The sequence below is a fragment of the Stomoxys calcitrans genome, chromosome 4, assembly GCF_963082655.1.
Source record: "Stomoxys calcitrans chromosome 4, idStoCalc2.1, whole genome shotgun sequence".
Classification (NCBI taxonomy): Eukaryota; Metazoa; Arthropoda; class Insecta; order Diptera; family Muscidae; genus Stomoxys; species Stomoxys calcitrans.
The window spans coordinates 148,212,455-148,239,650 of record NC_081555.1 but is presented as its reverse complement, the minus strand read 5'-3'; the positions used below and the strand labels follow the sequence as shown (position 1 = coordinate 148,239,650).

General features: G+C 39.9%; 1 protein-coding gene across 2 annotated transcripts in view; it reads right to left on the bottom strand.

Annotated features, from left to right (window-relative positions):
- LOC106085029 (thyroid receptor-interacting protein 11) overlaps positions 1-27,196 on the bottom strand; it is a 157,543-nt gene that overhangs the window by 7,889 nt on the left and 122,458 nt on the right. For both annotated transcript variants that reach the window (XM_059367981.1, XM_059367982.1), the window contains exons 3-6: positions 18,720-21,961; positions 14,060-14,223; positions 13,785-13,988; positions 2,087-2,356 (exon numbers count right to left, since the gene is read on the bottom strand). In XM_059367981.1, the coding sequence (XP_059223964.1) occupies positions 2,087-2,356; positions 13,785-13,988; positions 14,060-14,223; positions 18,720-21,961 (3,880 nt within the window). The remainder of the gene's footprint in view (positions 1-2,086; positions 2,357-13,784; positions 13,989-14,059; positions 14,224-18,719; positions 21,962-27,196) is intronic.

Here is a 27,196-nt window from a genome sequence, read left to right as displayed (position 1 = left end):
TTGATGTCATTTCCAATAACTGTGCGAAGTACGGTTCAAAACGGTCTATAATCTGATATAGCTGACATATAAACCGATCATGGGTCTTGACTTCTTGAGCCTCTAGAGGGCGCAATTCTCATCCGAATTCGCATGAGGTGTTTTGTTATGACTTGCAATAACTGTGCTAAGTATGGCGTAAGTCGGTATAGAACCTGATATAGCTGCCATATAAACCGATCTGGAATCTTGACGTCTTGAACCTCTAGAGGCCGCAATTCTTATCCGATTTGGCTGAAATTTTGCATGAGGTGTTTCGATATCACTTCCAATAACTGTGCGATAGCTGCTATATAAACCAATCGGGGGTCTTGATTCCTTGAACTTTTAGAAGGCGCAATTCCTATCCGATTTTGCGATCTCCCGATTTTGCTTCTTGAGCCCCGAATCGGACTATAACTTGATATCGCTCCTCCTCCGTCCATATTCATTATTCTTTGTTTTTCCTAAAAAGAGATACTGCGCAAAGAACGCGACAGATGCGATCCATGGTGGAGGGTATATAAGATTCGGCCCGGCCGAGCTTAGCACGCTTTTACTTGTTATACCCACCACCGAAGGATAGGGGTATATTCATTTTGTCATTCCGTTTGGAACACATCGAAATATCCATTTCCGACCCTATATAATATATATATTCTTGATCAGCGTAAAAATCTAAGACGATCTAGACATTTCCGTCCGTCTGTCTGTTGAAATCACGCTACAGTCCTTAAAAAAATAGAGATATTGGGCTGAAACTTTGCACAGATTCTTTTTTAGTCCATAAGCAGGTTAAGTTCGAAGATGGGCTATATCGGACTATATCTCGATATAGCCCCCATATAGACCGATCCGCCGATTTACGGTCTTAGGTCCTTAAAGGCCACATTTATTACTCGATTTTGCTGAAATTTGTTACAGTGGGTTGTGTTAGGTCCCTTGACATACTTCTGCAATATGGCACAGATCGGTCCAGAGTTGTATATAGCTGCCATATAGACCGATCACTCGATTTAAGGTCTTTGACCCATATAAGTCGCGTTTATTATCCGATTTTGCTGAAATTTGGGACAGTGAGTTGTGTTAGGCCCTTCGACATCATTCGCCAATTTGGCCAAGATCGGTCTAGATTCGGCTATAGCTGTCATATAGACCGATTCTCCGATTTAGGGTCTAAGGCCCATAAAAGCCACATTTATTACCCGATTTTTTTAAAATTTGGGACAGTGCGTTGTGTTGGGCTCTTCAACATCCTTCTTTAATTTGGCTTAGATCGGTGCAGATTTGGATATAGCTGCCATAAAGACCGATCTCTCGGTTTTAGGTTTTGAGGCCATAAAAGGCGCATTTTTTGTCCGAAGTTGCTGAAATTTGGGACAGTGAGTTGTGATAAAACTTTCGATATTATTTTTCAATTTGGCCCAGATTGGTCCAGATTTGAATATAGCTACCATATAGACCGATCTCTCGATTTAAGGTTTTGGGCCATATAAGGCGCATTTATTGTCCAATTTCGCCAAAATTTGGGACAGTGCGTTGTGTTAGGATCTTCAACATTTTTCTGCAACTTGACCAAAATCGGTTCAGATTTGCATATAGCTGCCATATAGACCAATATCTCGATGAAAAACCTTGGCCCAATAAAAGGCGCTTTTAAAATCCGATTTCACTGAAATGTGACACAGTGACCTATGTTAGGCTTTTCGACGTCTGTGTCGCTTATGTTTCAGGTCGGTTTATTTTTAGATATAGCTACTAAAAAGACCAATATTTTGCTATACACAATTGAACAATGACTTGTACTTATTAGTATTTGGTCCAAATCGGAACATATTTCTATATAGCTGCTATTTGGCATAAGGTATGCATTTTTCACCGGATTTTGACGGAAGGTGGTTTACATATATACCAAAGGTTGAGGGTATCCAAAGTTCGGCCCGGCCGAACGTAACGCCATTTTACTTGTGTTTCTCTAATTTTTATTTCTTTAACACACATTCCAAGAAATTTTTATTTAAATTCCAACTTCTTGGAATTTTTGCTAATACAAAATTTGAATATTTACCTGATGAACCACCTCCGCCTCCTCCCAACAGTGAACCCAACCAACCACCCTGCTGTTTGTTGAGACCCACTTTATCGGTTTCACCTTGATTGAAGTCCAACACAGAGGATATCATGCGCAATATCTGCTGCTTGTCATTGGGATTCGTGCTGACCACATAGCCAATTAAGAGACTCTTAATGAGGGTTTTTTCAATTTTATCCGATTGACTAGATTCCGCAGAGGTTAATTTCTGTTCCAAGGTCAGATTTTGGTGTTTCAGGGTTTCCACTAAAGAAAATAGAAGAAAAAGGGGAGAGAAAGAAAATTTAATTTTAAATGGATGAAATCAAGGAGAGTTTATCAATGAGGAAATAAGGGATGGAAAAACTTTTTTTTTGAAACTTCACTTTTTTTTTCTTTTTGGATGACTATTCATGCTTTCGTTGCACACTTTTTTTTATATTTTCTTAAAAATATCATTCACTTGGTTTTTTTTTTTTTTTTTTTTTTTTTTGGGGGGGGGGGGGGCGAAGTTCGATTCCATGCGTTGTTATATACATTCCATCTGACTGTAAGTATGACATAAGTACTGGTCAGTTTAGATTTTGTTGTACAAACAAACTTTGAACAATAGCACACCAGTACCTAATGTAATACTCTCCCAGACGAAAGCAGTTTCTCCAACCGGTAGCGGGTCATCACACGAACACTGCCTAAGGGCTTAACCCACAAAGTTGCTTGTTTTTTAATATTAGGAAAAAGAAAAGCTTTTTTTTCAAATCATGCTCAGAAATTAACAAAAATTAAATTAATAATTAATTTTTTTTTTTAATTTTTATTTTACAAAAAAAAAGGGGGACAAACACAATTTCAAAAACCAAAATTAGAGGATAGCGAAAAAACTAATGAAAAAAATACAAACGAAACTCAAAACAAAATGAAGTCTTCAATGTCAGGCCAAGTAATCTCCACATGCAACGTGATCGGAAAAATTTTGGTATCATCACATTACATAATGAGATTGCTTGAAAACGGACATTTGGTTTTAGAGATAAATAATATACCATTTTTTTTTTTTTTTCAAGTCGAAGAAGAGTTATTATCGAAACAAAGTTTAATTCAAAAAAAAAATAATGATACAAACTGTAACTGATTTTTATAAAAAAAAAATTAAAAAAGTTATGTTTGGTAAGGTAGTTATAATGAAGCATGAACAGATGAGTAGCAAATTGATGTTTAATGTACATATGTATGTATGTAATGTAGGAATACCTAATACCTGGTTAGAGCTACAGAGTAATAGCCTTACATATAAAGTAATACCCATTTCCCGTTAATGAAACTTATTTTACAATTTAATAAAAAATCCTTTTGATAGCCACCACCATAAATAGGATGGGGTATACACTTCCTACCATTCCCATTGTAACACATCGAAATATTCATTTCCAATCCCATATAGAATTTATATTATCATCGTTGAAATATTTCAAGACGAACTGACAATGTTGATCTGTAAGTCTGTGCCAATCTGTCTTTCTGCCCGTCCCCCCGTCCATCCATCCGTCTATCCTTCATTACATCCATTTATATGATTGTCTGTTCGTCCGTCCGTCTGGCTATTCATCCGTCCGTCTGTCTCTCCGTCCGTTTTTTCCGTTTATCTGTCCATTTTTCAGTTTATCCGTCCGTTTTTCTGTCTGTCCGTCGGTTTTTCTGTCCATCTGTTTCTCTGTCTATCCTTTCGTATTTCTATCCTTCCGCATTTCTTTTCTATCCGCCCGTTTAAATCTCTGTCTGTTCGTCCATTTGTCTATCCATCCGTCCGTCTGTCTCTCCATCCGTTTTTTTCCATTTATCTGTCCATTTTTCAGTTTATCCATCCGTTTTTCTGTCTGTCCGTCGGTTTTCCGACCATCTGTTTCTCAGTCTGTACCTTCGTATTTCTGTCCATCCGCATTTCTTTTTTATCCTTCTAGTTATATGTCTGTCTGTTCATCCGTTTGTCTGTCCGTCCTTCCTTTTTTCTATTTATCCGTCCGTTTTTTGTCTGTACGTCTACTTTTCTGTCTATCCATCCGTATTTCTGGCCGTCCGTCCGTATTTCTTTTCTATCTGTCCGCCCAATGTTTAGTCAGTCCTTCTGTCTTTCTGGCTATCAGTTTGGCCTGTCTGTCTGCCATACGTATGTTCCTTCTGTTTTCTGTCTGTCCATCCGTTTCCCTGTCTGTCCATTCATATTTTTGTCCGTCCGCATTTCTGTTCTATCCGTCCATTCATATATCTGTCTCCATTTGTCTGTCGGTTCGTTCTTTTTCTATTTATCTGTCCTTTTTTGTCTGTCCGTCCGTCCTTTTTTCTATTTATCTGTCCTTTTTTGTCTGTCCGTCTAATTTTCTGTCTATCCACCCGTATTTCTGTCCGTCCGCCCGTATTTCTTTTCTGCCCGTCAGTCCAATTTTTAGTTAGTCCTTCTGTCTTTCTGGCTATCCGTTTTTTTTTATACTTGCCTGTCTGTCTGCCTATACGTATATCCCGTCTGTTTTTCTCTCTGTCCATCCGTTTCTCTGCCTGTCCATCTTCTGTCCGTCCGTATTTCTTTTCTATCCCTCCATTTATATGTCTGTCCCCATTTGTTTGTCCGTTCGTCCTTTTTTCTATTTATCCATCAGTTTTTCTGCCTGTCCGTCTATTTTTCTGTCTATCCATCCATCCATTCGTATTTCTTTTCTGTCTGTCCGTCCAATTTTTAGTCAGTCCTTCTGTTTTTCTGGCTATCAGTTTTGCCTGTCTGTCTGCCTATACGTATGTCCAGTTTTTTTTCTGTCTGTCCATTCGTATTTCTGTCCGTCCGCATTTCTATTCTATCCGTCCTTTTAAATGTCTCTCCCCATTTGTCTGTCCGTTCGTCCTTTTTTCTATTTATCCATCAGTTTTACTGCCTGTCCGTCTATTTTTCTGTCTATCCATACGTATTTCTATTCTGTCCATCCGTCTAATTTTTAGTCAGTCCTTCTGTTTTTCTGGCTATCAGTTTTGCCTGTCTGTCTGCCTATACGTATGTCCCGTCTGTAATTCTGTCTGTTCATCCGCTCCCTGTCTGTCCATTCGTATTTCTGTCCGTCCGTATTTCTTTTCTATCCGTCCGTTTATATGTCTGTCTCTCCGTTCATTTGTCTGTCCGTTCGTCCTTTTTATACCCTCCACTATGGTGGAGAGTATAAAAAGGATGGGGGTATACTAATATCGTCATTCTGTTTGTAACTACTCGAAATATTCGTCTGAGACCCCATAAAGTGTATATTTACTTGATAGTCGTAACATTTTATGTCGATCTAGCCATGTCCGTCCGTCTGCCTGTCCGTCTCTCTGTCGAAAAAACGCTAACTCTCGAAGGAGTAAAGCTAGCCGCTTGAAATTTTGCACAAATACTTTGTAGGTCGGTTGGGATTGTATATGGGCCATATCGGTCCATGTTTAGATATAGCTGCCACTAAACCGATCTTGGGTCTTGACTTCTTGAGCCTCTAGAGGGCGCAATTCTTATCCGATTGGAATGAAATTTTTCACGACGTGTTTCGCTATGACTTCCAACAACTGTGCTAAATTGGGATCAAATTGGTGGGATTGAAATGAAATTTTGCACGACGTCTTTTGTTATGATATTCAACAACTGTGCCAAGTATGGTTCAAATCGGTCCAAAATCCGATATATCTGCCATATAAACCGATCTTGAATCTTGACTTTTTGAGTCCCTAGAGGGCGCAACTTTTATCCTAATTTAGCAACAACTGTGCTAAATTAGGTTCAAATCGGTCAATAAACGGATATAGCTGCCATATAAACCGATCTGGGGTCTTGACTTCTTGAGCCGCTGGAGGTCGCAATTATTATCCGATTTGCCTACGTATGTACGACGGATTCTCTCATCACCATCAACATACGTGTTTTTTATGATCTAAATCAGTCTATAGCCTGATACAGCTCACATATAAATCGATCTCTCTCCAGCACGACAAAGGCCCATCAATCTGTCATCTTTTTTACTCAATACTCTGGAAGAGTGAAAGACCTGAAGGCGAGGGAGAGACTATCAACGGAAAACTTTAGTGGGGCACAACACGCATACTTCATACTTGTTGTAGCCACATTGCGAGTAGAGGTAGCGATCCTCGTCAAGCTTATGTAGGTGAGCAAGCAAGCGGTCCAAGGGATCGATCGCGCGGGCACAGGGTGGCCATTGGTTATTTATAGGCGCCAATAACTCGCCTTATCATATCGAGCATCACAGGCACTCAGCATTTGTGCAAGAGCCGGTGCCGCCCGACCTCTCACTGAGACTATCCGCTCGATACCGCTGATTGTTCGCGATTGCCGTTGCAGCTACTTCGCATGGAGCATTCCACAATCTGCAACATGTGAACGCGCCCGGTAGCTCGCAGCTAAGCTTCTCGTGACAGCAAATAATACCACACAAATGGGACCTCAATGTTCCAGCCTGTTCCATCGAAGATATCAAATGCCGGATTTTAGACTTCCGTCTTTGGACAGGGGCACACTGCAGTTATCAATGCAAATTTGAACATTCCTAAAAACTTAGCTTACATGTCGCTAGAGGCATACCCACAGATTCCAATGTCCCTGGAGTGTGTAAGGTAGTTCCTAGTCTCGCAAGCTCGTCCATTTTACAATTCCCTAAGATATCTCTGTGGCCCGGCGACCAGAACAGGTGAATATTGAACTGTTCAGCCATCTCTTCGAGAGATCTGCAGCAGTCGAGGGCGGTTTTAATGTTCAGAAATACGTTCTCCAGTAATTTAATGGCCGTTGGCTGTCTGAGAAGATATTTATGCAATTACATTCAGTGCATCAGAAGGTGTAGTCCTATGTGCGGCTGTGATACATAAAAAAGCCATCCTTTGGATCTGGGAGAGTATTGAACAGTAGGTGGACTTTTGAAGCGCCGTCCACCAGACCATAACACCATATAGCATTACAGGTCTGACAACTGCAGTATATACCCGGTGCAAAACGTGCTGTCTAATCATCCAACTTTTGCCAACGGCTCTTTTGCAGGTGTATAGGGCAAGAATTGCCTGCCTTGCCCTTTCTAAAATGTTGGATTGAAGTTCAATTTCCTGTCCAGCAAAACACCCAGGTATTTTGCGCTTTCTGTAAATGGAACATTCTATACACCCAAGAAGACGGGTGCCTACGATTGTCTCAATCTCACAATAGGTCACATGACAATGATTTTGGACGACCTTCACGAAATTCGTCTTGAAATGAACTACGAACTCGGTTGAATTTAACATACCATCAATAAACACTGGTCCTTGAAGGAGTTTCATATTAAAAAACTGAATAAAGTTCATCGATACACTGTTGTTGAGTTAAACCACGTCGAAAGTTGTAAAAAATAATCGCACAAAAATGTTCACGATTTAATTAAATTTATGCGCGAGATGAATCTTTTCAGTTATTGTAAACAAAACGTTCTGAGTACGTATAACATCAAAAATGTCAAGCTTTACGATAAAGCTGTCAATTGACAGATTGCAACACAAGGGTTGTCCAATCCCGAAATATAAAAGGCAACCCTCGTATAGCTGCCATATAAACCGAACCGAACATGACTTCCTAAGCCTCTGGAGGGCGCGATTATTAGTCGATTTGCCTGAAATCTTGGAGGTGGTATTTTTCTATGACTTCTAAGAGCCAAGACAAGTACGGTCCTTGATAAAGCTCTTATATATTTGAAAAAGCCATTCAAAAGGCTTGTCGCATGCGATCCATGGTGAAGGGTAGGTTTATAAGATTCGGCCCGGCCAAACTTAAAGCGCTTTCACTTGTTTTAAATCTCTCGGACTCGTCGTCACGTCTTATCAGGGGACTTATACTTTTCCTTTCCCTTCTCACCTATATTTCATTTCTTTCTATGGTACTGCAGTGGTCCTAGCATGACGAACTCACCTTTGTGGTGGGTTACCCATTCAAGCTAAGGCTATGGTTTTTTTTTATTGACATTTTGTCTTTAGGGAAAATTTCGTAGAAATTTTGTCTTTAGAGAAAATTTCATAGACATTTTTTCTTTAGAGAAAATTCCATAGAAATGTTGACTTTAGAGAAAATTTCATAGACATTTTTTCTTTAGAGAAAATTTCATAGAAATTTTGTCTTTAGAGAAAATTTCATAGAAATTTTGTATTTGGAGAAAATTTCATAGAAATTTTGTCTTTAGAGAAAATTTCATAGAAATTTTGTATTTGGAGAAAATTTCATAGAAATTTTGTATTTGGAGAAAATTTCATAGAAATGTTGTCTTTTAAGAAAATTTCATGGCAATTTTGTTTTAAACAATTTCACCTAAAATCTATAAAATCGTACAATTACCCCAAACTATTTTCAATTTTCTGTGATTGGGTTGCCCAAAAAGTTAATGCGGATTTTTTTAAAGAAAGTAAATGCATTTTTAATAAAACTTAGAATGAACTTTAATCACATATACTTTTTTTACACTTTTTTTCTAAAGCAAGCTAAAAGTAACAGCTGATAACTGACAGAAGAAGGAATGCAATTACAGAGTCACAAGCTGTGAAAAAATTTGTCAACGCCGACTATATGAAAAATCCGCAATTACTTTTTGGGCAACCAATATAACTATCAAAAATATTAGTAAACATGGTTATATGAAAATGTACAACACAAATAAAAATAATAATTAAAATCTAAAGGAGAAAAGAAACACACATATATAAACATTCGAAAAATCAAGGAAATAAATTTAAAAAAATTAAAAAAAAAAATAAATGTTAATAAAACTAAAACAAAAATATTATAGAAAATGTTTGCAACTTTTTTTTAGAAAAACCAAATTATTATCAATGGATTTAAAATAATTCACAATTTATTAATCGCTGATTGACGTTTGCATCATGGATGTTTTTTGCATTTGCTGTATAGATTAATTATGGTGTAAGAAATTAATTCGAAAAAACTGATACCAACTGAAATTCCGGGGGATGCAAACGTATATAAATCCCAGAATTACCAGCTGATATTTATTTTTAAGAATCACATCATAAACATATATATGTATAAATATAGGTTTTTTGCATTGGATCTTTTGCGTTTTTGCTTTTCCTTTTGTATTGTTTTATATTTTTGTAACAGTGGAGGTGGGTTTGGTGGTGGTGGTGATGGTGGTAATGGTGTATTTTCTTAATGGTGATGAAATGGTGATTATTAGAACAAAAGGATCAATCGTTGGTGATGGTGGAAAGGGGAGTGCATATGTTTTTATCTTTATAAAATAATGTTTTTTTTGGGATTATATATTTGTTTACCCTTTTTGTTGGAGTTATATTGAGAGTGCAATGTATAATAGAGATGATCTTATAGCACACAAATGCAATGCAATGCAAATTTTGCCCATGAATATTCCACTAAGGAACATGGCAAACTTCTCACCTATCAATGAGTGCAGTCCGATTCAAGTTTAAGCTCCATGATAAAGGGCCTCCTTTATATAGCCGAGTCCGAACTACGTGCCACAGTGCGACTCCTGTTTGGAGAGAAGTTTTACATGGCATAGTACCTCACAATTGTTGCCAGCATTAGAAGGAGAAAGCCACAGCTGAAAATTTTTTCTGATGGTCGTGCCAGGATTCGAACCATGGCGTTCAGCGTCACAGGCGGACTTGCTAACCTCTGCGCCACGGTGTAGTACACATAACCCTTAATATCCTAAGGCAATAAAAAAAAGCCTCCTTTTCTCCTAAAATCTCCAATTTTTAGTCTTTCGTAATAAGCCAAATTCGCTGTAATATGTTTCCCTATAACACTCTATCACTATATAACGTTTAATCACTCTTTACAATCCTTAAAACTCTTTGTTTTAAAAATAAATCTTACATAAAACAAGTTACATCGGCGACATCGGACAATAAATGCGCCTTTTATAGGCCCAAAACCTTAAATCGAGAGATCGGTCTATATGGCAGCTATATCCAAATTTGAACCGATCAGGGCCAAAATGAAGAAAGATGTCGATAGGCCTAAGACAACTCATTGTCACAAATTTTAGCAAAATCGTATAATAAATGTGGCTTTTATGGGCCTAAGACCCTAAATAGGAGGATCGGTCTATATGGCAGCTATATCCAAATCTCAATCGATCTGGGCCAAACTGAAGAGCGCTGTCGAAGGGCCTAACACAACTCACTGTCCCAAATTTTGGCGACATCGGACAATAAATGCGCCTTTTACAGGGCCAAAACCATAAATCGAGAGATCGGTTTATATGGCAGCTATATCTAAATTTGAACCGATCAGAGCCAAAATGAAGAAAGATGTCGACAAGCTTAAGACAACTCACTGTCTCAAATTTTGGCAAAATCGGACAATAAATGCGCCTTTTATGGCCCCAAAACCTAAAACAAAGGGATCGGTCTATATGGATCAGCTATATGTAAATCTGGACCGATCTCTGCCATATTGCAGAAGTATGTCAAGGGGCTTAACATAATTCATTGTCCTAAGTTTTGGCGACATCGGACAAAAAGTGCGCCTTTTATAGGCCCAAAAACCTTAAATCGAGAAATCGGTCTACATGGCACCTATATCCAAATCTGGACCGATTTGGGCCAAGTTGCAGAAAAATGTCGAAGAGCCTAACACAACTCACTGTCTCAAATTTTGGCCACATCGGAAAATAAATAAGCCTTTTATGGGCCCAAAACCTAAAACCGAGAGATCGGTCTATATGACAGCTATATACAAATCTGGACCGATCTCTGCCATATTGCAGAAGTGTGTCAAGGGGCTTAACTTAATTCACTGTCCTAAATTTTGACGACATCGGACAAAAAATGCGCCTTTTATAGGCCCAAAATTTTAAATCACGAGATCGGTCTATATGGCAGCTATATCCAAATTTGAACCGATCAGGGTCAAAATGAAGAAAGATGTCGATAGGCCTAAGACAACTCACTGTCCCAAATTTTGGCCACATCGGAAAATAAATGAGCCTTTTATGGGCCCAAAACCTTAAATCGAGAGAACGGTCTATATGGCACCTATATCCAAATCTGGACCGATCTCTGCCATATTGCAGAAGTATGTAAAGGAACTTAACTTAATTCACTGTCCTAAATTTTGGCAACATCAGACGATAAATACGCCTTTTATAAGCCCAAAACCTTAAATCGAGAGATCGGTCTATTTGCCAGCTATATCCAAATCTGGACCGATTTGGGCCAAATTGATGAAAGACGTCGAAGAGCCTAACACAACTCACTGTCTCAAATTTTGGCAAAATCGGACAGTAAATGCGCCTTTTATGGCCCCAAAACCTAAAACCGAGGGATCGGTCTATATGGCAGCTATATCCAAATCTGTACCGATCTATTCCATATTGCAGAAGTATGTCAAGGGACCTAACACAACCCACTGTCCCAAATTTCAGCGAAATCGTATAACAAATGTGGCTTTTATGGGCCTAAGACCCTAAATTGGAGGATCGGTCTATATGGCAGCTATATCCAAATCTGTACCGATCTGGGCCAAATTGAAGTGGGATGTCGAGTAGCCTAACACAATTCACTATCCCAAATTTCAGCAAAATCGTATAATAAATGCGCCTTTTATGGCCCCAAAACCTAAAACCGAGAGATCGGTCTATATGGCAGCTATAACCAAATCTGGACCGATCTGAGCCAAATTAACGAAGGATGTCGAAGGTCCTAACACAACTTACTATCCCAAATTTCAGCAAAATCGGATAATAAATGTGGCTTTTATGGGCCTAAAACCCTAAATCGGCCGAACGTGTATATAGGGGGGCCATATCAAGATATAGTCCCATATCGCCCATCTTCGAACTTAACCTGCTTATGGACAAAACAGAATCTGTGCAAAGTTTCAGCTCAATATCTCTATTTTTAAAGAGTGTAGCGTGATTCCAACAGACAGACGGACGGTCTTGACTAGATCGTCTTAGATTTTTATGCTGATCAAGTCTGTCCGCCCGTACGTCAGAAAGCACGATAACTTTCGGAGGAGTAAAGCTAAGCACTTGAAATTTTGCCCAAATACTTCTTATTAGTGTAGGTCGGTTGGGATTGTAAATAGGCCAAATCGGTCCTTGTTTCTATTTAGCTGGCATATAAACCGATCTTGACTTCTTGAGCTTCTAGAGAGCGCAATTCCAATCCGATTTGGCTGAAATTTTCCACGTGGCGTTTTGATATCACTTCCGACAACTGTATGGTCTAAATCGGTTGATAACCTGATATAGCTGCCATATAAACCGACCTTAGGTCTTGACTTCTATAGCTTCTTGAGGGCGCAATTCTTATCAGATTTGGTTGAAATTTTGCATGGCGTGTTTTATTATGGCTTTCAATAACTGTGTCAAATATATTTCAAATCGGTCCAGAACCTGATATAGCTGCTATATAAACTGACCTTGGGTCTTGGCTTCTTAAGCCTCTAGAGTGCGCAGTTCTTATCCGATTTGGCTGAAATTTTGCATGGCGTGTTTTGTTATGATATCCAACAACTGCGATAAGTATGGTTCAAATCGGTTCACAACCTGATATAGCTGCCATATAAACTGACCTTGGGTCTTGACTTCTTAAGCCACTAGAGGACGCAATTCTTATCCGATTGGAATGAAATTTTGCACGACATGTTTTTTTATGATATCCAACAAGTGTGCCAAGTATAGCTCAAATCGGTTCATAACCTGATATAGCTGTCATATAAACCGATCTTGGGTCTTGACTTCTTGAGTCTCTAGAGGGCGCAATTCCAATCTGATTTGGCTGAAATTTTGCATGACGTTTTTTATTTTTTCTTTCAACAACTGTGTCAAATGAGGTTTAAATCGGTTCATAACCTGATATGGCTGCCATATAAACCGATCTGGGATCTTGACTTCTTGAGCCTCTAGAGGTCGCAATTATTATCCGGTTTGCCTGAAATTTTGTACGACGTATCCTCTCTTGACCATCAACATACGTGTTAATTATGGTCTGAATCGGTCTATAGCCCGATACAGCTCCCATATAAATCGATCTCTCTATTTTACTTCTTGAGCCCCCAAAGGGCGCAATTCTTATTCGAATTGGCTGACATTTTACACAGGTCTCCAACATATAATTTAATTGTGGTCCAAACCGGACCCTATCTTGTTATCGCTCTCATGGCAGAGCAAATCTTTTCTTATATCCTTTTTTGCCTAAGAAGAGATGCCGGGAAAAGAACTCGACAAATGCGATCCATGGTGGAGGGTATGTAAGATTCGGCCCGGCCGACCTTAGCACGCTTTTACTTGTTATAAAATGCAGTCGTTATATAAATATTGTTTATTAGGAGCCTAAAAGTTTCTAAAACTTTTCCAATCCGCACTGAAACTTTTCTGCTCCACTTAGTATCTAATTTTATACGGTGGAGAGTTTCAATATCTCTCCACATTGCACTATTGCCATCTCTTTTATACATTGCACATACTCATACTCATACTCAGATTTTTAAACTCTCTCTCTCTTTCTCTCATTTTTTTTTTTGTTTGGTGGATTGGTGGATAACAGTTGAAAAGTTAGTTCACACATTAAAACAATGATTGTAGTTTAGTTACATTCTCAATACCCTTTAACCTTTAGTTATGCTCTCTCTCTCTATCCAATTCTCTCTTTATATGCACTAACTCACCCTCTTCACGCAAGACATTTATGGTCTGTTGACATGATTCCAATTGATCGGAGAGACGGGCGGCAGCATTCAGACCTTGAGTGGCATCGGCCAACTGTTGTTGCAATTGTTCAATATCCAAATGCAGTTGGGATTCCTTGTCCACATGTTGTTGTAATTCCTTGCGCAGCCGCTGAGTGGATAGTTTAATATCGTTTTCTTTGTCTATAGGAGAGAAGAGACAAAATTCTTCAAGTCTACAAAGATTTTAGGTTTTCTTTTTGTTTCTTACTCACCATTCTGAAACTGTTCCAGGGCACATTGTAAATTCGTTAAGGCGGCTTGATTTTTCGATTCGCGATCTTCGGCCTGCGATAGTTTATGCAACAGTTGGTCTCGCTGTTGTACCACCAAAGCATATTGGGCCTGTAACGTTTCCGCATGCTGATTGGCACGAATGCTGTAAAACAAAAATTCATTGAAATTTAAATAATTCCCATATAAGTTTCATGTGTCGCAGGAGAATCGTAAAAAAATGTAAACCAAATCTTTATTCTTTTTTTTAGGGTTTTTAACACCTCTGCTGCGAAACGCTTTAAATGAATAATAGATTTTTTTTTCGCTGGCAGTTTTGTTAGTGGACGCGATAAGGAATTCGTTAATGCACAAAAATGCTAATAACTTTTTTTTTTATGTCAAATACACGTCTCCACAAAATAGTCATGCTGTTGATGACGACTGCGACAGCAAAATGGCCGACAATATGGCGTCAATAATTTTGAAAAAAAAAAATGCTCTTGTTCCTATAGTCAAGTCTATCGCTTTTTTTTCGTTTTTGTTTTTGGGTCATGCCGGTTGGCTTCTTTGTGCCATTTTCCTTAACTATTTGCTATAATTAGACGATAATAGTTTTTGAAAATTTACCCAGTTGGCAGGTGCTGAAGGCAGGTTGGTTGACTGGCTCGTGGGTTGCTTAGCTATGGTTTAGGGAGATGGTATGCCGTTACTATGCAGCCAAAAAGCCAAACGAATTCGTAGCTCTTTGCTGCGGTTAATTAACGTCAATTTTTTTTGTATACTCATTTTTTTTTATGGGTAAACATGTGGGTGTATTTGTAGCAGATATCTCGTTTTATGATAAAAAAAAAACAAAATGGAGATAATTCATAAAAAAGAGTTCTATTACCCTCATAGGGTTATTTAAATTAAAAAAAAAACAAAGAAAGGCAAAGAATTAAAGAAAATAATGAATAAAAAAATAAAATGTCATGAAACAAAATTATAAAAAAAAAAACTAAAAAGAAAACAAGCTATTGATCGATTCAGACCATATTAGAAACGCATGGTGAAGGTTCTGTCAAATCGGATGCGAATTGCGCCCTCTAGAGGCTCAAGAAGACAAGATCCCAGATCGGTTTATATGGCACCATACTTAGCACAATTATTGAAAGTCATAACAAAACACCTCATGCAAAATTTCAGTCAAAACGGACGAGAATTGCGCCCTCTAGAGGCTCAAGAAATCAAGACCCAAGATCGGTTTATATGGAAGCTATATCAAAACATGGACCGATTTTAACCATACTTAGCACAGTTGTTGGAAGTGATAACAAAACACCTCGTGCAAAATTTCAGTCGAAACGGACTAGAATTGCGCCCTCTAGAGGCTCAAGAAGTCAAGACCCAAGATCCGTTAATATGACAGCTATATCAAAACATGGACCGATTTGAACCATACTTGGTATAGTTGTTGGAAGTCATAGCAAAACACGTCGTGCAAAATTTCAGCCAAATCGGATAAGAATTGCGCCCTCTAGAGGCTCAAGAAGTCAAGACCCAAGATCGGTTTATATGGCAGCTATATCAAAACATGGACCGATTTTAACCATACTTAACACAGATGTTAGAAGTGACACCAAAACACTACGTGCAAAATTTCTGTCAAAGCGGACGAGAATTGCGCCCTCTAGAGGCTCAAGAAGTCAAGACCCAAGGTTATAAACCGATTTGGACCATTCTTGGCACAGTTGTTGAAAGTCATAACAGAACACTACATGTAAAATTTCAGCCAAATTGTACAAAAACTGTGGCTTCTAGGGGCTCAAGAAGTCAAATCGGGAGATCGGTTTATATGGGAGCTATATCTAAATCGGCACGGGATAGCTGTGAGCACCACACAAGCTGGAACATTGAGGTCCGATATGTGTGGTGATTATTGCTGTCACGAGAAGCTAAGCTGCGAGCTACCGGGCGCGTCCACAGGTTGCCGATAGTGGAATGTTCCATCCAGAGTAGCTGTCACTGAATTGAAGAAGGATATCGAGTGGCCTAACACAACTGACTGTCCTAAGTTTCCGCCGAATCGGACAATATGGCCCCAAAAGCTTAAATCGAGATATCGGTCTATACGGCAGCTATATCCAAATCGGGACAAATTTCGACGATTTCGGATAATAAATGCGCCTTTTATAAGCCCAAAACCTTAAATCGAGAGATCGGTGTATATGGCAGCTATATCCAAATCTGGACCGATCTGGACCAAATAGAAAAGGAATGTCGAAGGCCCTAACACAACTAACTGTCCCAAATTTCGGCGACATAGGACAATAAATGCGCTTTTATGGGCCCAAAACCTTAAATCGAGAGATCGGTCTATATGGCAGCTATATCCAAATCTGGACCGATCTGGGCCAAAGTGAAGAAGGATATCGAAGAGCCGAAGCCAACACACTGTCCCAAATATCGGCGACATCGGACAGTAAATAAACCTTTTATGGGCCCAAAACCTTAAATCAAGAGATCGGTCTATATGGCAGCTATATCCAAATCTGGACCGATCTGGACCAAAAAGAAAGGGGATGTCGAAGGCCCTAACAAAACTAATTGTCCCAAATTTCGGCGGCATTAACGCAGCAGCCGCTCGCTTTATACCAGCCGGTCGAATACCCCAAGTGAGGCCCAATTTTCCGGCGCAGGCAGTGGTACTCGCAGACGACCGTAATTGCATTCGTTGCACGGACCCCACTCACCTAAGAATCAACGAGCTGAATCTGGAAATAAGCGGAATTTGTGGCTGAAACACTTAGAGCAATGTAACTTAGGTACCGCTTGAGTCAAGCTGTGGTCTATTGTTTAGACACTCTCGAACCACGGTAGACCGGGTGACGGGACCTCAGTCACAGTGGCTGATCCGAAAAGATGCGCCATATTATTCAACCACCAATTTATTGTGCATCCCGAGAGTGGCAGAGCCATTCGTCGTATCAGTGGTCTCCGAGTCGATGGACAGCCATCACAAATTACCGTTACGAATGTCATCCGTGGCACCAAATCAAGGCCTTGAGCCCCGAAGGAATCTCTACACAGATGCTGAAGAATCTGGATCAAACTGGAGTTGAGTACCTTACAACTGTCCCCAACCTGTCTTTAAAAACTTTAGTCCCTCAAGCGTCTTGGCTACTGGTGAGAGAAGGGAGATCGGCGTGTACGACTCCCCTATACTCGGGTCCTTTCCAGGCTTCAGTAGGGGCATGGGCAGAATATCTTCCAGAAATATAGAAGATGGGTAGAGTGATGCCTCTACTGAAGCCCGGAAAAAAACCGAATAAGGGGGAGTCGTATGGACCGATCTCCTTTCTCTCATCAGTAGTCAAGACGCTTGAGGGAATAGAATAGTGGAAGATATTTTGCCCATGCCTCTACTGAAGCCTGGAAAGGACCCGAATAAGGGGGAGTCGTACAGACCGATCTGCCTTCTCTCATCAGTAGCCAAGATGATTGAGGGAATACTCCACCAGAGTCTTGTTGGAGAATTTTCATTCGACGAGTATCATCATGGACTACGAAGACTGCATAGCACAACAACTGCTTTGCATGTCATCACCGCACACATTTGCCTTGGCCTCAATCAGCTCAGGCCATGTGATAGGACGGTGTCTGTGGCACTGGACCTATCGAAGGCATATCGACATGGTCAGCCATGCCAAACTATTTGAGAACATTGCCTTAACGTCCCTCCAGCCAGGGCTGAAACGCTGGGTCGCGAATTTCCTGTGTGATCGCCAGTCGTATGTAAAATTCAGGAATAAGAAATCGAAACCTCGTAGAGTGAAACAGGGAGTTCCCCGAGGCGAGATGATATTTCCGACACGGTTTAACCTCTACCTATCCTCCATTCCACCCCCTCCAGAAGGCATAGAGATCGCATCATATGTGGGTCATGGCATCAGACCCCCCACCCATTGATGACATCTGCGATAGGTTGAACATCTGTGATAGGTTATTTCGCTGCAAGAGATTTGAAGATATTAGGTTGCCCAAAAAGTAATTGCGTATTTTTTAAAAGAAAGTAAATGCATTTAAAAAAAAAACTTAGAATGAACTTTAATCAAATATACTTTATTTACACTTTTTTTCTAAAGCAAGCTAAAAGTAGCAGCTGATAACTGACAGAAGAAAGAATGCAACTACAGAGTCACAAGCTGTGAAAAAATTTTGTCAACGCCGACTATATGAAAAATCCGCAATTACTTTTTGGGCAACCCAATATGTACCTCCATATCTTCAGCCACATTGTTCACTACAAATACGTGTGAGGTGAATGCTGATGTTCGATGGAGAAACGATTCCGACCATCAAGTGTCCAGAAATACTTGGTGTCACATTTGACAGCTTTTACACATACTCCTCACATGCCACTGAAATGGTCAGAAATAGAAACAACGACCTCAAGTCACTTGCCGGCAGCACTTGGAGCACCGACAATGAAACCTTGTTGGCCACGTACAAAACAATTGGCCGGTCTGTGAGAAGTTATTCAGGTATGCGACGGCCAGATTGATCACACCTCTCTCCCATATCAGTCAGGTCAATTACACTCGACTAACAACCAAATCAATCTGTGCTCACCCCACCCAAGTTAGATTCTCATATTTAACACCACATTGTTTAACTTACCTTGCCGATGTGTAGGCATTACTGGACTTGGACACCTCCATTGCCAGAGCATTCATTCTCGCCTTGGTCTCATCCAATTCCTTTTGCATTTCCACCGTTTCCTGAGTATGCATATCTTCGATTTCCAATAGATGGGCTCGCAAGCGTTCAACATCTTTACGCAAAGTGGCATTCTGTTCCATAACATCGGCCTTCTCTTCTTGCACCAATTTCTGATTGGTTTGCTCCGTCAATAGGTTGGTGGTTAGAATATCGGATTTTTCTTTAAGGAAATTGATTTGGTCTTGGAATTTCTCCTGTTGCTTCCTAAGCTCACTGAGGGTTTGCTCCAATTGAGGACATTTCTCACAAGGTCCCTGACTCTGAGTGGCCGTTTGATTGACCAAAGGAGTGAGTCGCTGAATTTCCATGTAGTATTGCATATTTTCGGCATGTTTCTGTTGTAGGGCTTTGATGAGCTCTTGTTTCTCGAAATTCAAGGTATCCAGAGAATTTTGCAAATCTGCCGTGGCCAAAAGTTTAGCCTCCAACTCAGCAATGCGGCTTATGTGGTTAATGTCTTCGGTTTTCGTTTCATTACCGGCTAAGGACGAAGAGGTTTCCAATTTCTCCTTCTCTGTTGTAATTTCCTCCAGTTGCTTGCTCAATGTTTGTTTTTCTTCTGCAACTTGTTGTAACTTTTCGTTAAACTCCTTGATATGTTGCTCTTTTTCCATGAGTTTTTCCTCCAGCAGCAGTTTCTCATTGGCCAGTGTTTCGGCCCCTTGGACATAGGTCTGCAAAACCTTTATTTCTTCCTTTAAGCTATCACACACTATATTCTTGGCCATTAGTTCATGTTGATATTTCTGGGCTTCTGACTGAGAGGTTTTGAGTTTCTGTTCCAACTCCTGTTTTGCCGAAGCATCAACTTCCACTTTTGTTCGCATGGTCATTTCATGCATGCGAACCAATTTTTCAGCCTCCTCCTTGGCTTGTATGTTCTCCCTGAGAGTGTCCTTTTGCTTTTGCAAGGCATTCACCAAGTCCGCATGATCCTTGGCCAAGCTGGACAATTGTTTCTCCAGATCCAGGCATTTCTCACGATACTCTAGCAGCTCTTTGGTTTCTCTGGCACTCTGCTCACGCTGGCAATCGAAATCATTGAATTTCAGCAAGAGATTGCATTTCTCCAACTCCAAAGTCTCCACCTGCAGATTGAGATCCTTCTCTTTGGTTAGGAGGCTCTCTTGCTGTTGTTGGGCCGTTCTCAGCTTTGCGTTAAGCGCCTGATTCTCCTTCTCCAACTCTTCGATTTTCTCATTCAGTTCTATGTACTCCTGCTCCAGAGTGCGATTCAGCTTGTTGCACTCATCCAGCTGGGTTTCCAATTGCACCACATTCTCTTCATTGTTTTCGTGTATGGTCTCGAGTTTGTTGCGTTTGTAGTTCTCCAATTCGTTGAGCAGTATCTCGTTGTTCTTCATTAGTTCATCACATTGTAGAATGTATTGCGAGATATCAGCCTCCAGGGTTTTCTTCTCATGATCCCACATTAGCTTGCTGTCCTGCAGATCCATAACCTCGGCAGACATGTGGGCCAAGTCGCGTTGCAAAGAGTCGATTTTCGTTAGCTTTTCTCTCAAATTTCGATAGAATTTTTCATGCTCCTCCACGTTAAGATCCTTTGGATCTTCAGCAGAGGAGAAAACTTTGAGTAGATTCTTTAGCCTATCCAGCGAGAAGCTGTCATCATCATCATCTTCATCCAAGTCGGTGACGCATTGCTTCTTGGAGCTAAGGGAGGAGCGAGAGAAGCCTCCCTCGTTGAGCCTCTCCAATTCGGTTTTCAAACTATCATTCTCCACACTCATCTCCTTGAGCTTTTGCTCCAACTCATTGCTGTTGTTGAGAGTCTCAGTCTCAGCCTCGGCATTGAGTTTGAGCTGTTGGTTTTCATAGGTCAATGTCTGTATCTTCTGCTCCAAGCCATTGATGCGCCCCATGGAGTTCTTAACGCTTTGCAATTCCACCTGCAAGGCCTCCTTCTCTTGCTCGGAGATCAGCAAACGTTTCTCCAACTCCAAGGAGTTCTTAATGCTCTCCTTCATCTTGGCTATCTCATCGGCTATTTTCAGCTTCTCTTCACTTAAAGCTTTCAATTGCTCTTGGGCTATGAGGGCATCGGCCGCCTTCTCTTTCAAGTCGGCTATTTTCAATTGCTGATCCTCCATGTCCATCAAGGACATTCTAAGCTTCTCATTAAGCTCATCATTTTCCTCTTGCAGAGCTTTCATGTTCTCTTTTAAAGCTTTCAAGGCTATTTCCTTCTCCATTTCACGATCTTGCAGCTTGAGCGAAAGGCTGCCATTTTCCAAAGTCAGTTCAGAGACACGATTCTCCAGCTCAACCATGTGATCCTTAAGACCCTCCTGGGAAGGTGGAGTGACTGCCGTGGAGGAATTGGCATCCTTTTCGGTGACCACTATGAACTCATCCTCACTTTGCTTGCCCGTGGAGCTGCTGTTCGAGGACTCTGAGGTCTTTTTGGCTTTGCTCATTTTCAACTGCTCCAATTCTTGGGCCATGATATCTAATTTTTGATTTAAATCCTCTTTGTCCTGTTGGGCCTCCTGCGTCACTTCCTTAATCCTTAAAATAAGTTCCTGATTGTCGTGGCTCTTCTTCTCCAACAAGCTCTGCAAATCGGCCATTTCTTCTAGGGCTCGCTTTACCTCCTCAGAGCTTTCGTTCAGCTTTTGTCGTAGCTCTTGATTCTCAGTAAGTACAATGAGCTTCTCATTTTGCGAGGCCTCTTGCTGCCTTCTCAGCTTAGCCATTTCCAATTCGGTGGCTATGAATTTATCCTCTTGAGCTTTCTTCAAAGCTTCGTGGTCATGTGAGACTTTATTGAGCTTTTCCTGAAGCTCTGTCTTTAGCTCCAACATATTTTGCATGGCCACATTGTGTTGGGTATCCAACTCTTCCAGAGAGCTATTCAGCTGTCTATTCTCCTCCTCCAGCTCGCGTATGCGCTTCTGTTGATCAGCAGAGGCTCCGCCACCACCACCCAGGCGATGGATTTTGGTTTTCCCCCCTGGCTTGGCGGTGGCGCCCAGTGGTACCTCCTCCAAGGTAATGTTGACGATTTCATTGCCATTACCCGACGAGGTTTCCGAACTGTGATCATTGTCATTTTTGGCATTATCTGGCTCCCAGCACCAACTGTCTTCCAAATTTGTGGCATTATTGTTATCGGTGGGCTGCGCAAAGAGATAAGAAGAGGGAGAAGAGAAACTTTAGCTTTCACTAGACTGAGGACATGAATGTTAATAATTTTAATTTTTTTATTTACAATTTTTTTTTTATGGCTGATTTTTATGACTTTTCTTGGCATAGCATTTAAGCGTCTGCCGTGAGACATAAAATCTCAAATTCATTATTACAACCCACTCATCTTCTGAAGATAATGGCAAAAATTATTACAAATTTAAAATGCATTGTCAGGTTTCTGTCAACTGTAAAATATTCTCTGCTAATTTTATGGCCAAGCTTTTGTTTGTTTGCAGTGTTTTTTTTTTCATGCAAATGTTTCCAATCATTAAATATAGGCAAATGTCTCAAAATTTTCCATTTCCTTTGGACTAATTTTAATTGATTTTAAATGGAGTTCAGTGCAAAGTGACATCATCATTGGAAATTGTTGGGGAGAAGCTGTAAAAACTTTAGTAGTAATGTGGAAATGTGTTTCTAAACCTATCAAAAAGTTTAAGTTTCTCAGAAACTCCAACAGATGGCATTAAATGCAAAGCGGAAGAGACTATGAGCGACAGAAATGTTAGAAGCCTTTAAGCAAATTCTTGTTCTCAAATTCCCATAGCGATGGTGAATATGAGATCGACAATGGTAACCATATTAGCAGGCAGCAGACAGTATACAAGAAACCCGATGGACTCATTGGACACACTGCTATTGGGTTGCCCAATAAGTAATTGCGGATTTTTCATATAGTTCATATAGTTGACAAATTTTTTCACAGCTTGTGACTCTGTTATTGCATTCTTTCTTCTGTCAGTTATCAGCTGTAATTGTTAGCTTGCTTTAGAAAAAAAGTGTAATACAAGTAAAAGCGTGCTAAGTTCGGCCGGGCCGAATCTCATATACCCTCCACCATGGATCGCATTTGCCGAGTTCTTTTCCCGGCATCTCTTCTTGGGCAAAAAAAAAAAGGATTTAAGAAAAGATTTGCTCTGCTATTAGAGCGATATCAAGATATGGTCCGGTTTGGACCACAATTAAATTATATGTTGGAGACCTGTGTAAAATGTCAGCCAATTCGAAAAAGAATTGCGCCCTTTGGGGGCTCATGAAGTAAAATAGAGAGATCGATTTATATGGGAGCTGTATTGGGCTATAGACCGATTCAGACCATAATAAACATGTATGAAACAAAATTTCAGACAAATCGGATAATAATTGCGACCTCTAGAGGCTCAAGAAGTCAAGATCCCAGATCGGTTTATATGACAGCTATATCAGGTTATGAACCGATTTGAACCATACTTGGCACAGTTGTTGGATATCATAACAAAACACGTCGTGCAAAATTTCATTCCAATCGGATAAGAATTGCGCACTCTAGAGGCTCAAGAAGTCAAGACCCCAGATCAGTTTATATGACAGCTATATCAGGTTATGAACCGATTTGAACCATACTTGGCACAGTTGTTGGATATCATAACAAAACACGTCGTGCAAAATTTCATTCCAATCGGATACGAATTGCGCACTCTAGAGGCTCAAGAAGTCAAGATCCCAGATCGGTTTATATGGCAGCTATATCAGGTTATGAACCGATTTGAACCATACTTGGCACAGTTGTTGGATATCATAACAAAACACGTCGTGCAAAATTTCATTCCAATCGGATACGAATTGCGCACTCTAGAGGCTCAAGAAGTCAAGATCCCAGATCGGTTTATATGGCAGCTATATCAGGTTATGAACCGATTTGAACCATACTTGGCACTGTTGTTGGATATCATAACAAAACACGTCGTGCAAAATTTCATCCCAATCGGATAAGAATTGTGCACTCTAGAGGCTCAAGAAGTCAAGACCCCAGATCGGTTTATATGGCAGCTATATCAGGTTATGAACCGATTTGAACCATACTTGGCACAGTTGTTGCATATCATAACAAAACACGTCGTGCAAAATTTCATCCCAATCGGATAAGAATTACGCACTCTAGAGGCTCAAGAACTCAAGACCCAAGATCGGTTCATATGGCAGCTATATCAGGTTATGAACCGATTTGAACCATACTCGGCACAGTGGTTGGATATCATAAGAAAACACGTCGTGCAAAATTTCATTCCAATCGGTTAAGAATTGCGCACTCTAGAGGCTCAATAAGTCAAGACCCAAGATCGGTTTATATGGCAGCTATATCAGGTTATGAACCGATTTGAACCATACTCGGCACAGTGGTTGGATATCATAAGAAAACACGTCGTGCTAAATTTTATTCCAATCGGTTAAGAATTGCGCACTCTAGAGGCTCAATAAGTCGAAACCCAAGATCGGTTTATATGGCAGCTATATCAAAACATGGACCGATATGGCCCATTTACAATACCAACCGACCTACGCTAATAAGAAGTATTTGTGCAACATTTCAAGAGGCTAGCTTTACTCCTTCGGAAGTTAGCGTGCTTTCGACAGACGGATGGACGGACGGACAGACGGACGGACATGGCTAGATCAACATAAAATTTCACGACGATCAAGAATATATATACTTTATGGGGTCTCAGTCGAATATTTCGACTAGTTACAAACAGAATGACGAAATTAGTATACCACCCATCCTATGGTGGAGGGTATAAAAAAGTATATTTGATTAAAGCTCATTCTAAGTTTTATTAAAAATGCATTTACTTTCTTTAAAAAAAATCCGCAATTACTTTTTGGGCAACCCAATACATCAACTAGAAATGCTAGGAGCCAAAGTCAAAGCCATTATATAATTCCAAAGAGTTAATTACCGTATTTTTGATTCCTGGGAGTAATTCAATATTCTCTTGATCTGTATAACAACTGGCAACCCTTATATGGTACAAGCCAAACCGATCCTGCTCCACAGTGCCTTCTTTAATGTCTTTTTACCTCTTATTTGAGCCCCATATTGCCATGGTCGATATATAAGTCCTGATTTGGCAAACTTTTAAAATGGGGACATTTCAACCCGAATGTGAAAATCGAATTCGTGCCATTGAAGCGCAGAGGTAAGCAAGTCCGCCAATGAAACTAAACGCGTGAATTCAAATCCTGGCGAGAACATTGGAAAAATTTTGCAAAATGCTAAATTTGCCCATGAACATTCCACTAAAGAACAGGGGCAAACTCCTCACATATGAGTGCAGTCCGATTCCAGTTAAAGCTCAATGATAAGGGACCTCCTTTTTATAACCGAGTCCGAACGGCTTGCCGTAGTGTGATACCTCTTTTAAGAAGAGGCTAAAGGCGATAATCACTGCTGAAAATTTTATGATGGTCTCGCCAGGATTCGAACCCAGGCATTCAGCGTCATAGGCGGACATGCTAACCTCTGCGCTACGTTGGCCTCCATCTTGTCCTTGTACTTATTAGACTACTCAATATGCGTGTCGAATTCGGTCTAAATCGGATCATATTTCGATATAGCTGCTATGGGACTTAAGGCATGCAATTTTCACCGGATTATGACAAAAGATGGTTTACATATATACTCGAGGTGGTGGGTTTCCAAATTTTTGGACCCGGCCCAACTTAACGCCTTTTTACTTGCTAGTACTTAGAGCGCACAACAAGTCGATTCCTGGCTTATGTGTATGACCATAGTAGCATGGTGTGGATAAACATCCGCAGCTCTTTTCAACCTAACCTAACATAACTTAACCTTGTCTCCAGAGAGGTAAGAAGTGGGCTGTATTCTCATCTATAAATGGAGGGCTGTGTCTTCATCTATGAATGTTTAGAATATTTTGTCGGATCAATGGATTTAAAGTTGTAGCCTATTTCCTCTTTTTTCTCCTTTTTACCACTGTCCTTCGAAAGTACAATACATAATCCCAACAAAATGGTGGATAACATAAAATACGCCTCTTGTTTCTTCCCTACAGGAAATGGGACAGGTCCCAACAGGAAATGGGACAGGTATCATACAGGTTCCCTACAGGAAATGGGACAGGTACTCTGGTGATAGGGACCGGTCCCAGTTCTCATTCCCTTTCGTTGAAAAAACCTATCACTTTTGTAAGGGTTTGTCGTTCGAGGTGACGAATTTGCCACCATTCTAACACCGTAGGATAGGTCCTGGGACAGTTCGAAAAGGATGCGCATACTTTGCAAGTATTTTTAAGGGATATAACATTAGCTGGCAAATATATTTAAGGGATAGGCAAATTAAGCGACTTTTTAAAAAATAATTAAGAATCATAAGCTATGACAATTGAAACTTTTCATTCCCTGTAGGATATGTCCGGTGACAGGGAAGTAATTCTCCAGTTGAGTGCCGGTATATTTGGAGCAAATGATTACACATTTCCCCTAGGGTTACTACTAACACCACAATTTTCTTTAGATTCTTCACAATTATCGGCTTGAGTAAATTTTTTAAAATATTATTTTTTTTCGCTTCTCAAACAGAAAGTTCGCATTGAAACACGTTTTTGTAATTATTTACATCATAAGCTCATAACCACATTTTTTTGTAGCAGCAATCATTAACCACACCTCTTAAACATCTAATACAAAAAAAAAAAATATGTAAATGCTAATGTTTAACCGATATCTTGATTATTTAGGAAATGGGGAATACCCCAATGGTGAAGGGCGGGAAAAATTTAGTTCACCAAAGTTGAACTGAGCTGAGAAAAACAATCTCAGATTTTATCCAAGTGTCTTCGACATGTGCAATACCACTCAGCTAAACCACAATTAATTATTTATAAATCAAAATCAGTATAAAATAAAACGAAAACATAAATAATTTAAATAAAAAAAAATATAAACTGAAGCAGTCTCAAATAAAAAAAAAAATAATTAAATTGTTGCTGCGGTTTCTGGCGACACTGGTTTGGGATTTGGTAGCTTCAACCAAAAAAAAAACGAAAAGATAATAAAATTAACAAATTGTTGACAGGCAATTATTGTTGAGCATTAAAATGGATTTTTTTTTTTTTTTTGCACACAACTTCAATTTTTTTTTCGAAAAGCTTTATCAAAAGATGATCTCTGCTCTGCTTTTTGTTTCACAATTTAGAACATGCAGCTGGTTGGTTCAGATTAGTGAATACCACGTCATTCCATAATGCTGTTGTGGTTTGTTTGTTGTTGTTTTTTTATGGAAAACCACTTGTGAATGTGATTTTGCTACTGGTTGTGTTTTTTTTTCGAAAATTTAGTTTGGTTTTCAATTATTGTGAGCTTTGTATTACAACTTTGTGTTTTGT